General features: G+C 40.7%; 1 protein-coding gene across 5 annotated transcripts in view; it reads left to right on the top strand.

Moving 5' to 3' along the window:
• samd10b (sterile alpha motif domain containing 10b) overlaps positions 1–15,679 on the top strand; it is a 64,008-nt gene that overhangs the window by 21,056 nt on the left and 27,273 nt on the right. For 3 of the 5 annotated variants that reach the window (XR_004332847.1, XM_032521823.1, XM_032521821.1), the window contains exons 3-4: positions 8,448–8,616; positions 14,677–14,817. Coding sequence is in view for 4 of the 5 variants with exons in the window: in XM_032521823.1 (XP_032377714.1) it covers positions 8,448–8,616; positions 14,677–14,817 (310 nt within the window). In the remaining variant the exon portion in view is untranslated. Of the gene's footprint in view, positions 1–8,447; positions 8,617–14,676; positions 14,826–15,679 lie in introns of those variants that run through there. The other 2 variants (XM_032521822.1, XM_032521824.1) reach the window with 2 other exon arrangements.

The raw sequence follows: 15,679 nt of genomic DNA, 5'->3' as shown, positions 1-15,679 counted from the left end.
TCTGATGAAAAAAACAGCTTCAATTATAGTAACGCGCCTCATTTTTCGTCAGTAACGGTGATGGCATTATTAAGATGGGAAGAGTTATCAATTAGATTACTCGTCGCAGAAAAAAGTAACACTGTTAGTAACGCCGTTATTTAGAACGCTGTTATTCCCATCACTGCTAAAAGATCTCATTTATTCCACAGAAACAGCTTTAACAGAACTGCCTGGTATAAACACCGGATATGAAAATCTTTTCAGTGCTGAATGGCTGGTGAGGAATGTCTGCTTGGTGGCTCAATGTCTCAGCAGAATAATGTAAGCACAGCAGCCAAAGCATCATTTACTTTCACACATTGCTCTTGTGCAAAATGCAATCCCATCTGTCCAGCAGAGAGAGGCAAAACAAAGAGGAGAAAAAAAAAATCTATTTTAGGGCATTCTGCCTGTGTTTGACATAAAACAGCACATGACACAACAGCCTCTTTCCTGGCTCCCATACTCCTCACATGAAAGAGGGCAGAGAGTCCAGTGGAGGTCATTTGTTCAGTGTTCCCAGGCAGTGGAACATGAACTCAAGAAAGTTTTCTACTATGTGGCTGTAAGATGTACAAATGCACTGCAAGATTGCTCAATAATTCATAAAAGAGTGCCCCCTCAGCTGTAACAGCTATAAAAGGCTTAATAAAAGACGAGTGGGAAGCTGTTTCCATTTGATTACACAGAGACTGGATAATTAAACCTCCTCTATACCATGAGAAGGAAGGCTTATCATTTCCTTGTGGCAACAAGCCTCTTTATACATTATTCAACAACTGGGGGAGCGGTCCAACTCTCTCTCTCACTCTCTCTTTGTGTCTCTTGTATCCAGCAAAATTGTCAGTGTCCATTTGTGCACCTCTAGCTTGAGAACATGTGATTATGGGTCTGAACGTGTGTGCGTGCGTGTGTGCGTGCGTGTGTGCGTGCGTGTGCGTGCATGTGTGTGTGTGTGTGTGTGTGTGTGTGTGTGTGTGTGCAAGTTGTGTGGATAGGCGACCATGCTTCCAGTTCTCTCAAGAGTGATTAGATTATTCTCCATTACACTGGTTGTGCACACATCAGCTGTAATGAGGGAGCCAGTTAATTGAAACACAGCTCAGCTTTTGTATATAAGGTGGGACCTGGGGAATCTTCCTCATCTGTTTAACAAAGCTAATATAACACATTATGTACTCTTATGCAAACTCCTGTGCATGCACGTGTCACACACACACACACACACACACACACACACACACACACACACACACACACACACACACACACACACACGCGGATATGTTGATGCAGACCGGGAAAAACAAGAAATAGTAACAACAGGACAGCTATATTAGATATATATTGCTGTTCATGCATGCACAAACACGGCTGTCATTACCAAAGATGTTCCCAGCTCATTTTTTTGCAGTACTGACCAAGTAGGCAGATGTAACTCTTTCTAAAGTACATGCAATAATATGTGATTTTGTCTTTATCAATATTCAGCATTTATCATTTGAAACAAGAAAGAAAAAATGCAGCTGTGAGATAATTGTATTTATTCCCTATACTGTGATTGCTTTTTTAGTAATCTTCAGCAGGTGGACCTCTAGGCAGACCTCTCTGCTAATAGGATATATCCAAATAATGACTCAATGTGTACTTGGCACGCTGTCTATGGCATCCTTGAATTGGCTGTTGTTTGGGTAGCCAGATGGGGTGAGGGGAGGGGTTTGTGGGTGGTTCATTTTGCTGTCTGACACACAGCTTGTGGGTGAACCTTTAGATGAGACTGGGGAATAGGTGGAATAACAGAGACCCAATTTAGGAAATATCAGCAGCCACTGTGCCTTCTTATTTTCGAAACCAAGCCTGTTGCTGGAAGTGAGGCCCTTATTCACTAATTTGCATTGCTGCGTGGTCAAAGGAGAAAGACCAGTCTGTGATCATTTTTCCTTTCTCATTACAGAACACAGTGGCTGACCTTCACAAAACTGTGAACTACTGGAGAGAAAACACAAATACAAAGATCTCTTACTTTGCCTACTTCTTCCTAGATTTTTAGGCTGGTGTCTAGTTGAGCTCATTATTTTAGCCACCAACAGGGTTAATATATGAAATCCACCATTAGTTACCGTTGTTATGATTGTCTGGCTTTGCTAATGCGCTGACTTTTCCTGTAGCGCCACCATGAAATTGACGTTTGTGGTTTTCTAACAGCTAGCCTTAGGATAGATTGCCATGAAATTTGGGTCAGGCATTCCATGCCCCCATCAGGAGGAATTCTAATCACTTTATATGATCCCCTAACTGTTCATGTCATCACCAGGTCAAAAGTACAATTTCTTTAATACTTTGGTTTGGGAAAAAACACCTGCACAACTAATGTTACTCACCTTCCTCTGTTCTTTGTTATTAGTGCTAGCAAATGTTACATAAATGATAGTGAGCTTGGTAGACATTATATCTGCTTAACATCCTGCATAACCCTGACTATCTGCAAGCCTGGTAGGTTTCCACACAACGAAAAATCATTGAGATTGGGCAAGATCAAGAGCAAAACTTAAGTTCACAAAAGTTTAACATTATTCAAATGAGGACCACTGGAGAACCAATCAGGTCTGTGTGTTTGTGTTTGGAGGCGGGAGTTACAAAAAAAGTCTGACCAAGATGGCAGAGGTTATCAGCTCCGTATTATGAAAATTTTTAAGCGATTAAAATGTTTCTACACAAACATTGGTACTTTTATCAACAAAAATTGTGATTTATATGACAAACGAACTTAGTCAAGGCACATACACCACCGAATAGACCACTGTATATGTTAGCTAACTAACTTTTCAGCTAGCCGACAGGTTAATTGCTAGCATGTTTGGACATTAGATTTCATTGTAGCCTAGCCAGGCAGCTAGCTAGGCTACTTGGGCATTTGTTTGATTACATATTACGTATTTATACGTCACACAACATTATTCAGCCAGCCAACAGGTTAACAGGTTGTTCGGTCATTGCATTTCATTGCAAGCATAGCATTGTAAGCATAGCTAGGCTGCCTGTTGTTTTCGCGACCATGCCTCCAAGGCAAAATTTCACTGGCCAAAATTTGCCGTATGGAACCCTACACCCCTAACCTGCAAGAATTGTTATTTGCCTAAATTTGACCAAACTTGAACCATACAGGTGGCAGATAAAACAACCCTCACATGAGTTGCTTTTGAAACTTTGTTACTTGCTTTTGCTTCCAGCAACACTGTATGGAAGCATCACCTTGGTGGCTGATGGCTGCTTTGGAGAATGACTCACCAAAGAACAGAGGTTTGAAAGACCCAGTAGAGAGACACAGAAAGTAAAATAAGAGAGTCGCTGGGCAGTGAGGCAGAAATGCTTTAGCCTGTATTGTCCTTGTCCTTCCGTTCAGTGATGTGTTGCTCTGTCCAAGACACATGTTTGACTCATGCTAAATAGAGAGCTTTGTGAAAATCCCATCTGGCTCGTTTTCCTCCCACTGAGAACCCACTCGCATGAGTGCAAGACATTTACAAACTGCAAGTCCCGAGGACAACCAAAGGCAGAGCTGTGCAAAGCTAATGAAGGCTGACAGTTAACACACTCGCACACACTCTCAAGCACACTCAGAAAAGCTCTCACATAAACATTTTCAGAATCACAGTGACATACTTAAACACACATATGCACAAGGCTAGACTTAGCGGTGGGAGACCCAGAGGTGCTAAACGATGCAACAGAAACTGCCAGGGACAAAGGGGAGGATTCAGTGTTACTGAATGATGAGATGAAATGAAAAGTGGGGAAGAGAGGTGAGAAGGAGATATGAAAAATCATGTGTCAGGATCTGTCAGGGTCTCTGGGATTGGGGAGACAGATCTGATTCCATGACCATAGCCCAAGAAGACATAGAGTGGTACAGTAGATGGGGAGATAGAAAGAGAGTTGTTAGGTTAGACAGAAGAGCATACAGGGAAGATAGAGAAGGAGTGTTTAGTAACAGAAGTGACAGCGAGAAAAGATGCAGAGCAGAGAGGGAAAGGCAGGTGTGAACTACAGTACATGATAAGCAGATTATAAAACATAGATTCCACTCACTCAAATACACACAACACACACACACACACACACACACACACACACACACACACACTCTGCTAATTGGCATAGCACCATTGATCAATCTAAGGCAGGGTGTTGATGTGCAGAGACAGAGGCAGTCATCGGAAGAGAGGCGTTATCGGTCACAACGAGTGCATGTTAAGGATTCCCCACGCTCCCCTGACTTTCTTTTAATCCCCAAATCAGTTGCACTGAGATGCAGTGCATGCACACACAATCGCAAACACAATCACACACACACACACACACACAGACACACACACACACACACACACACACACACACACACACACACCACCACACCACACAAACACAGGCACAAAATTGGGCAAAAAATTGCTCCTTGCACAAACATCAAACCAGAAGAAAGATCGAAGGAAGGAAACAAGAGAAAGGGAGGACAGGGAGGGTGTCAGCTAGGCAAAAGGATACAATTTATGGGGGGGACAAAGCACCCAGGGAAGGACAAATAAGCTGTTTGAGGATACAAACACAATGATCAATGAGTAGAGAGAGTATGTGGATGAGGAAGGGAAAAAGGATCTGAGGATGCAGGAATACGGGTAATTATTCAGGAACTGTCTGTCATGTAAACCCGAAAATACTAATAAAAAAATCATGGAATCAAGTGTCATTATGAAACAGAAAAAAACACAAAATTGTTGGTCTCTACAGTTGTGCTGTTAGTTATATGACGTTTGCTGCTAGCATGCAGCCTTATGCCTGACACCCTCCCCACCCCACCCCACCCCTCCATCTGTCATTAGACCTCTCCCCCTCCTACTCCTGTACATAATGAATGAGGGAGCTCCTCCCGCTGGACAGAAGTAGGTCTCAGGAGAAGTGGGGGAGGTAGTAAAGGGTGAGAGGGGATGACACAGAACTGGCCAGAGGAGATACAGTCTGATGGATGGCCAAAGTGCGGTGGAAGGAAAGCGAGGGAGGAAGAAGAGAAGGAGGGATGATGGGGAGCTATCATTCCATTTCCCTTCTGTCTGGCTTTTTGATGATGAAGGCCATTACAGTACACACTCCCCTGCACACTGTCTGCTCTTTCTGTCTGTCGTTCCTCTCCCTTTCTGCCTGTCATCATCTTCTATGTTGTTTTTCATGACATAAACAGTACAGTTAAATAAGTGTCAACAAATGTGAATCATGATATATTCAATAATCTTTCATTGCAACTGATACAAAAGCTCTTTATCTGTTTCCCAGATTTGTTATGGGTACTAAATGATGCCACAGTGAATTTAAACAATTTTATTTTATTTCTTCTGTGATGATGGGATGCCATGGAGCTCAGTCACTATTAAAGATAAGTTGTTACAGATTGGGCGGATCATCTTTTGGGAAGCATATATATATAAAAAAAAAATATATATACACTATTAAAATGTATTGTCTCATAGGTCCCTGGATTGTAATGAATCTGCCTCCTGAAACTTTAACTGCATCATCTTGTTATCTGGTTGTGGAGGCAACTGGAAAAATCTGTGAAACTTACATGGGCAGCGTCACACAGGCAGCACAGTTGTCAATTGACACCCGTAGCACAGACCGAACGACCTATGCAGATGATAGAAGTAGTCATGGTAGTAGTGACTATGCTAAAACTGAGTTTAAGTGTTGCCTCAGTGTTGGAGGGGATAAGTACAGTGGCTTATCCTAAAATGTTGAAACGCATCAACTCACAACTCTGGATGATGCCCATCCTGACGCCACCGGTGTGTAGTTTATATCCTGTTGACATATATCCAGTCACATACTTTGAACACAATTTCCTTTTTTTAAGTAATGAAATGCAATTCTCTTCAATCAAACACTTTCACTCGCTGCTTCTATGCTTTAGACATGGCCTATCATGTTTTGTATTTCTGTTTTGTATGTAGGCTATAATTCCTGTTAAACTAAATAACAACGTAACAAGATAAAGTATCCTTACCTTTATCACCAACCCCTACAGTTACTAACATATTACCTGGACCCTTAAAAAATCTCTCAGGAACAACAACCCCAGTCTTTATGCTAAAACCAGCGGCTGCTGGCTATAGCGGCGTATTTACCGCTACAGCGGTGGTATCGATCTTCTCATCCAAGTTTCGGCAAATAAAGGAAGTAAGCGTATTTCCCAAAATGTCCTTACTATCCTTTTAAGAAAATAAATTAGAGAAACAATATCTGAAAGTGAGATGGCCTTTGGTTGACTTGCAGTCCATTTTAACTTGTTGTGTCCAGGTCAAAATTCTGTAAACTTAGCACCAAAATCAATTTACCTCAGAAATTCAATCCCCATGTGAAGACTGCCCTCCAGGTCACAGGATTATGACCTTTGTTATTGGTCCTTAGAGTGCAAACAACAGGCCTTGTTGCCTTTGACTTGATCTAGACAAAAACATATTTGTCTTGTTAAATTGGCCATACTTAATGCTTATCCAGGCATTTGCAGCCCCCACTCACTCCAATATTTACTCAACTATGTCAATGTGAGGATTGTTGAAATGACATGGACTAAATCAGCATGCTCGCAGCTGAAGTTATGGCTATCCAACGACGAGGGGGCTTTTTACAACAGTCCACACTCAATCATCCACAAGAGAGAGCGTTTCCACATCTCTCCCAATTCAGTCTCAATCAAAGATCGGGGGTGAGCAGTAAATTTGGGTTATTAAAATGGCTTCAGGAAGCCATTGATTCGGGTTAGAGGTATGTGTGTAATTAGGAAACGAGCAAACACACTGGGGCAGAGATATGGAGTGTTTTCAATTAAGGTCTACAAAGCAGAACACACTTAGCTGTTGGACCAGCCAGAACCGGACAGGGCCGATTGATGACTGGAGGAGCTCTCATTGCAACAGCAGGCAAGGATGCAAATATGAACCTGTGTCTATCACTTATAGTGATGTGAAGGTGTTCTGTGAGCTGAGCTTTGTGTCACGAACAATAAAATGGCAGAAACAACAACAAGAGTGCGTCCAAGTTGCATTTGTGTGTATGACATCGCAGCATACATAATCCTATTAAATGAAGTCAGTCATGGAGTGGAACGTTTGGCAGCAGTTCTGCGTTTTTCTGTTGAAAATCAGCCTTTGTTGTGGAGTTGGCACAGTCAGAGCATGAATGAATGAATGAATGGATTAGATATGAGACTAAGTCACACAAGAGAGAGAGAGAGAGAGAGAGAGAGAGAGAGAGAGAGAGAGAGCTGAGGGGACAAGGAGTGTGTTTCCTGCCCATACTGGTTTTGACTATTAATGTCCATATTAATTCCCTGCACTTGACACACAAAAAAAGTCTTTTGGAGTCTGAGGAATGTGTGTGAAAATGGAGAGAAAGAGAGAGAGAGAGAGAGAGAGAGAGAGAGAGAGAGAGAGAATGAGAGAGAGAGAGAGAGAGAGAGAGAACTGGAGTATGAGAGGAACAAAAAAAGATTGATATGACAGAATCCCATTAATGCGGCATTGGCTATCAGAAAAAATTACCTGTGAACAGCAACAGCCTCAATACTACACAGCACATGCTGATACAAATAATATCTAGAATGTAATTACTGTACCAAGATACGTTGTTGGCAGAGGGGCAACGTTCCACATTTTTCAGATTTGGAATAATGTAATGTGCGAGAAAATATGGTGATAGCAGATTTACATTTGTCTCTCTATATTAGAGTTGAAAGGTGAAAAAACAGAGTGCTCCTTTTAATCAAAAGAACATTTGTTTGCCCTTCTATGCCAGCATGCTTTAACAATTTATGTATACTGTTAATTTAGGTTACATTAGAGCTCATTATGTGCTTTTGAGAATGCGAAGGGACAACTGTAACCATTTTGAACTTTTAAGGGTAATACACAATACCCATTTACAATAAGGTACACACAAATATAGGTACTGACTGAGGAACGAATGAGGAACGACTGGCTACTTAATGATCAGTTACTCATTGATTGTGATTCAAGCACTAACGATTAGTTACCGGTAAAAAGAGTGGTAGCTACTGTTAATTCAATGAGTAACGAATGGTTAACATTATCATCCCAGCTAATTTCACATTAATGAGAAAATCCAGTATGTTTCATATTTGAGTAAGATTGAGCAATTACAAGGTACCTGAAAGAAAATTATAATGAAAAAGCAATGTTCCAACTTGTGTCACATTGTACTTCAGGAAATTAAAACACAAATACACCTACTGACTCTGTCTCTTGCTAATACTGTACAGGCGCACACACACACACACACACACACACACACACACACACACGCTACAGTACAGAGCATCAGATAATATGAAGTTTTCTGCTTCTCGTGTGTTTCAGTTGCGTCCAGGCGAAGCCTTCACTGTGTATCACACCAGTCCTACTCTGTCCAGTCTTTCCAAACCTGTGGTGCTGTGGACTCAGCAAGATGTCTGCAAGTGGCTTAAGAAACACTGTCCTCACAACTACCTGACCTACGTAGAGGCCTTCTCCCATCACGCCATCACAGGTACTGTACCTCACATGAAGATGCATGCACACAAAGCATCGGTGAAACCATATGTGTCTGATTATGATTCTTTTGTTGTAATGATTAATTATTGCTAATTTTATTTTAAATCTTTGAAACTATGTTAATAGTGCAGAAACAAATATTACCTAGGAGTGCTCTTGTAGATGTTGTTGCTTGACGGTGATATCTCCAAAACCTTGTCCATTGACCTATGCTCCTTTTAATAAGCACAGTAGCGATGCTTCTGCAAGACATTGCAAACCAAATCCCATAAAAGGCTTACCAAATGTCACACAAGTTTTATTTTTAGGTTCATGGTTCCAAAGCTTAGCTTTTTCAACTGGAACAGGTTTACACCCAAATCTCTCGAAAGGAGATTTAGAAGGCATTTGTGTGAGGCAACGGAAGGAGTGCAGCCTATTTTTGGAGAAGAAAGGGAAAGCCGCGGAAAAAATGGTGGGTTGTCGTGTTCCGAGTTCAAAAAACACCCTGCCTCATACACACACACACACACACACACACGTCTTTGTTAAAAAGCCCCCTCAAATGCATGCAAGTGCATATAGACACAAACCCAATAGACACACGTGAGCTGGTACATACAAATGTGTACACAAGCACACACAAATACACATTAATTCACACACACTGACAGACCAGACGGTAGAGCAGTTTCTTTTTTAGCGTCTCACAGAGAACAGATTGCCGTTCTGCGCCGTAGGGTCAGCCACCACTCACTTACATTTGCACGCACACACACACGCACACACAAGCACACACACACGCACACACACACACATACACACACACACATATACACACACACACACACACAAATATACAAAAATACATACATACATACAGACAGACATACATATACACACACACACACACACACACTGCCAAATACATACACACTGGCTTCATTGTTAACAATGTGGCTACCGTCATAGTTACAGTAGCTCTGATCTGATCATATTATTTATGTATTCTCAAACCGAGAGAGGGAGAGAGAGAGAGACAGAGGCTTAGATCCAATTATACGTTATGCATTCACTTGCTGATGTCCAGCTGGATTTCATTTTGTCTGGGTTATTAGCTCCTGTGTTTTCTTGTGCAAATTTTGAGGGAATTTGTATTTTTGTTGTTGATGCATATGGATAGCATCAAAGAATCACATCAATAAACAGATGGATGTTGGATCTCACCAACAGCCGAGAAATGGATTCTCTGTCAGTATCATCTTAGTTCAGTGACCTAAAAGTAATTGTATGTCTCTCAGTCTCTCAGTGAGGGCACCATTACAGTGGAACAAACTGCCTGAAGGGATCAGTGTAGCTTCTTCTGTGTCTCTGAAGCTTTTATTTAATATGTGTAAAGATTCTTGCTATTATTTTTGTTGTTGTACCGTCATTAATATTATCCAGATTGCTTCTATTGTTTTATTGTTGTTTGTTTGTATTACTATTAATGTTGGTAGTAGTAGTAGTAGTTGTAGTAGTAGAAGTAGTAGACAAGATTTAGATACAGATCCATCTGCATTACAACTTTATCAGTATGTCATTCTTTATGAAATTATCTTGCCATCGGATTGACTAAATGACAAATATACATTGGCTAAGTGAAATTACTTAGCCTTTATGGTTATAATAATTAAAGTTATTTGTTGAAAAACTTTAATTTAGATTCAGTTGGGTGATGGTCAAAAACATGACATAGGCTGTCAGACTATTTGTGCAATCTGATTATAATTCTGTTACAACGCACAGTAATGTACGTGGTGTTGTGATGAATTGAGTTCCCTGTATCACACCAGTGATTGCTTTTTCTACACAAGCAAGTTGGATGAAGCAAACTGGAAACAAGTTGCCTGCTTACCCACCTTTGGAACATGTTTACATAAAGAAGTTTGAGGTTGAATTTGTTTTGGTTGGACAATGTTTAGTAATTTGCACTTTATTTGAATATTCTGGTTTGTGCACCTACTTCTACTTCTACTACTACTAATACATTTTAGAGAGAAATGTTGTACTTCATAACATTTATTTTACAGCTGCAGTTACTAGTTATTTTGCACGTTTTGCATGCTAAATGAAGGATAAACCATGATTGATTAGTATTTACGCTACTCTACCTAAACACACATCATAGGTGCATGTAGTGTAACAGTTGCACATGGAACAAACATTAATAAAGTCAGTGAACTAGCTCAATAATCTTACACAGCACTAAAGGAATTACACAGAAACACACATCAATAGTTTGCTAACATTAGCCACCAAACTACGTGTCCTACCAGACTAAGTAAGGCTTTAGGGGCAAAAACTCCTGAGTGTATTACATTGCTTATGAGCTTAACTTTACAATCAAATACACTTAGATTACACTGAAATCAGCATATTGTAAACGTTTAATGCTTGACAGTGAAAATGTTAGCATGGCGGTATGGGATTTAAAGACCCTGTTTTCACCCGGTATAAATATTGTGATCGGAAACTAGATGAGTTCTCAGAATAATGACACCTGATCACTGGTCATGCATTCCCACCAGGTGTTTATTGTATGCATTTTTTATTGTTGACATTCTGTCCTCATTGTGATAAGAAATCTCAAGCATACTGTAGGTCTGCAGGGTCGAAGTCTTTGGGTGTCAGACAGTCACTAAACTGTCACCTGCAGTCCTCAGCTCGTGTACAGATCCTGTCTTATAACTGCAAGTTCTATAGATTGCATTTACAGATGTGGTCTTGCAGACTGGATTACATTCCAGCTGCTGCTGTATGAACTTAAACCTTGCAGTAATGTTCTATTTTCTTTTTCATGTTAATATACAGTTGCAAGTCACAACGTTTTACTAGAATTGCAGTTCAAGCAGATATAGGATGGAGAGATAGCAGGAACATACAGTAGGGCCCATATAGAATATATACTGAAAGTGAAATAAAGTGAGTGATGGAAAAATATGACCATGGGCTGTACAATCACCTTGGTGCTCCTGTATATACAAGCGGAAGGACATGTAATGCAGTGTAGGGCTTTGGGGACAGCATGGACTAAATTGCTCGTCTATCAAAGGTTTAATCTAAAGGCTGTTCTTTTTTGAGGAAGTCTTTACCTTCCCCCCTCTCTGATTATTCTTTTAAGTGTCATTATTGTCTTATAGCCGAGCCAAAACTGCTTCCCACTTTTCCACAAACATCGTTAATAACCAATTTATAGTGAAGCCAATTTGAGAGAAGCGATCTCTTTTGAAACAGCTTTTGTTTTTGTGTCTCTTTTCTCCGTTTGACAGCACAAGTTTTTCCTATCTGCAAGCAATTATTTGGAGCTGTATTAAGTCTGTCTGAGGGGAATTGATTTGAGCTCCATTCATCTGCTCTGTCTTATTTGTACACGCACGCACAAACGCACGCACACTCTCACACATACACACAAACACACACACACACACACATACACATACGCACACACACACACGCACAAACCAAGGGCAATGTTTTTCTAGGACATACTAGTACTGCTGTTGGCAAACATACACACACCTGAGGGCAGTTGGGGGAGATAGGTTGAAGAGGTTGATGAGTGTGGACTGAAGTGCGTGTGTGTGTGTGTGTGTGTGTGTGTGATTGTGTGCGTGTGTGCGTGCATGTGTATGTGTGTCTAAAAAACTGAAACTGGGCACAAAATAAATGGAAACTTATTGTTGTTCTATCCCCAAGATGGTTGTGCTCATAAAAAATGGGTTGTTCCACTCTATTTGCTAGAAATAGAGAGCACCTGGACTCTGGGGAGTAGTAAATAATCTGCCTTTACACTACATGTGCACACATCCACACACACACAGACACACACTTTCACATATCCGTTAAACCATTAAGAAAGCTAAGTTGTTTCTAATGGTTTTGTCTCCAAGGGAGTAGAAACTTGCTCACAGTAGAGGTAGCTACTGTCTGCATGCCTATCTGGTTCTAAGGCAATGACTGGCTGAAAGTTCTATCCACATTTGGCTTGCCTAGTTCCAGTGAGAGTAATACATCATATCTCAAAGAGTTGGATGTAAAGAAAAGAAAATCATAAATACCGCTGCTTACTGATACAATGTTTAGTAGTCTGTCTGCTGCTCACAAAGGGCCAATCACTTTACTTTAACAAAGCTTTATAAACAAAAAGTAGCCTTAATCCCTGTACACAGAGGAAACTGGCACAGGGAAAGTACTGTCATGATAACCAACGTTTGACTCCCACTTCAGTACCACTCTAAGAGATTGAGTTCAATACAGATCTTTCTAAACGTTCAATGCTTTCATCAAATATGTTTTTCAAGCGGAACTCCTATTTCACTTTACCTCCAGAGGGCACACAAAGCTGCATACACAGTGGAGTAGTTACATAAAAGAAGAAAAGGAATATTTGAATAGACAGAGCAGCATTTGGACTCGTGAGCATGCACCGGTCAACAGAAGAGTCAACTGAGTTATATATTTGAAAACACGTTAAGACTGTCTAAAAGTCGAGTCATCTGTACTGAGCAGTGGATAGTGAAACTGTTAAGGGATCAGTTTACATCAAACAAAGTGCTTGTTGGATGGTTGACAATGAAACAAGGCCAAGCAACTCAACAATGCACGAAAACATAGTTGGAGGTAAGGCTTTTTGGCTGCAACTCATCCATGAAGACCACTTCTAGCCAGACTTCTCCAGACAGTAGACGGGTGTACCTGCACTGCTGGACATCTTCCGATTTTGAAGGGAAAGGAGCTTGATGTTTTTTTCATCTGCTGCACTAAGCGAACCACTGCGTCTACAATCCTCAACGTTGCCCGACTTTTTTTACAAGTGTACCTATAAGAATTGATGCTGCTTTGAAGGCAAATGGTAGTAACACCAAATATTGATTTGATTTAGATTCATCTTTTGTTCGCTCATTGTTCATTTTGTAAATTGATAAAAAAAAAATTATATTTATTTATTTATTTATATTTTTGAAAACATTCTTAGTTTAAAGCCTTTTTTATCATACCTGCCTAGGACTTTTGCATAGGGTTTCACCCTCCCATTTGGGTGTGGCAGTCAGAAATAGCCATGAACACTTTTTCCTTAAAATATGGTCAGCAACACGCTGTAACACTCTTTTTAGAGCATAACCCAGGCGCTTAGGCTCATATGGACAACGGAATATTTTTATCGTGACAAGGATGTACTGATGTCCATGGGAGGGAAATGAGAATGAATCGAATGATATGGAGAATGAGCAGCATAAGTAATATGTCTAATTATGATTTGGGCATCGTACAGAGCTGCTGCAGGTGTGATGGATTCCTCTTCTGTCTGCACCAGTGAAGGACATAGCTCCCCTACCCATAGTAACCTGTGTGTGTGTGTGTGTGTGTGTGTGTGTGTGTGTGTGTGTGTGTGTGTGTGTGTGTGTGTGTGTGTGTGTGTGTGTGTGTGAGTGTGTGAGTGTGTGTGTGTGTGTGTTTTCATATTGCCTTTGTAACTGTTGAGTGCAGCTTGGTTGTAAAAACTGTTTACTGTGGGTAATGGTAATTTGGGGGGGGTTGCACATTACTCTGAGATACATAATAAGAATAAGTAAAGGGGATGATTGGAAATAATCTAATCTTCCATCTGCATTGCAACTTTATCAGATTGTAATTCTTTATGAATGTGCTGTATATGTGCTGTATATTTATATAGTGCTTTTCTAGTCTTAACGACTACTCAAAGCGCTTTTACGTCATACAGGAAACATTCACCATTCACACACATTCATACACTGTGGCCGAGGCTGCCATACAAGGTGCCACCTGCGCATCAAATAAACACTCACACACATTCACACTCGGGGTTCCGTGTCTTGCCCAAGGACACTTCGACAACCTTCCGATTGGCAGGCAACCGCTCTACCACTGAGCCACAGCCGCCCAGAAATGATCTTACCATCTGATGGACTGAATGACAAATGTACATTGGCTAAATGAAATTACTTAGCCTCCATGGTTATAATAATTGTGTGTTTTTAGTGGAAAAACATGATCCATATGCTCCTCCTGGCAGGACGGGCGTTACTGCGTTTAAACGGGGAGAAGCTAGAGAGGATGGGAATCATCCAGGAGACATTGAGGCAGGAGGTCCTTCAACAAGTCCTCCAGCTGCAAGTCAGAGAAGAGGTCCGCAACCTGCAGCTCCTTAGTAGAAGTAAGTAACAAGATGGTGTGTGCAGTAATCATGTTTCTGTGTATCTCGGTAAATAATTGTGTTTTTGTGTGAGAGGGGGAAAAAAAGGAGACAGCAGTTGATTTTGGCTAAATTGTAAGGAGGCAGTCTGAGACCATGCATGCCTGCTGTGAAATACATGGAGTTGGACATTCTAGTGCAATTGTCTGTGGCTGTTTGTGGTTTCATTGATGGGAGCTCTTGGTTTTCTGCGCTGCCTCTGAATGATGGCTTTGGTAAACACTTTTATTATCCAGCCATCAATAAACTGGCCGACCTGGATTCAGCAGTTCATGTTGCTTGCTTCTTACAAGCCTGTTTTGGCTGTTGCTGTGCTCGTTGGTTGTTCTTTTGTGTTCGTTGATGGCTATGAGTCATTAAAAAAACACAATTTCCTGTCTGAAGAATTGGATTTCAAAGGTTTTGCCACATGTTCCTTGTAAGTCCCTTGATAGATTCCACAGGTACCTATCTATCGGAAGAAAAGTCTAATAAGTTTAAGCGCAAATATATACATATATAGATATGCTATGTTTTCTTTTCTTTTTTAATATTCTATTGCATTACACCCTAAGTTTTGATAGATGACAACTGACGTAGTTTTTTCATGTGTCATGTTCAGGGCACTTCCAGCTATTTCATTTAAGTTTTCCTTTGTGCACCATAATCTTCAAGATCAACCCCTTTATTCAGCAGCAGCAGCATCCTGTTTAGTTCTTTCCAATGTATTTTAGTAATTCAGTATTAAAACTCTGCAAAATACGTCCGGAGGTTTTGGTTATTTATTTGACTTCTTATTCATGGAACACAGTAAAGAACAGAACCTTTTCTGTAAAAGGAAAGG

Source organism: Etheostoma spectabile, chromosome 7, assembly GCF_008692095.1.
Source record: "Etheostoma spectabile isolate EspeVRDwgs_2016 chromosome 7, UIUC_Espe_1.0, whole genome shotgun sequence".
Lineage (NCBI taxonomy): Eukaryota > Metazoa > Chordata > Actinopteri > Perciformes > Percidae > Etheostoma > Etheostoma spectabile.
The sequence above is the reverse complement of the archived record's forward strand: the minus strand, read 5'-3'. Positions and strand labels throughout refer to the sequence as shown.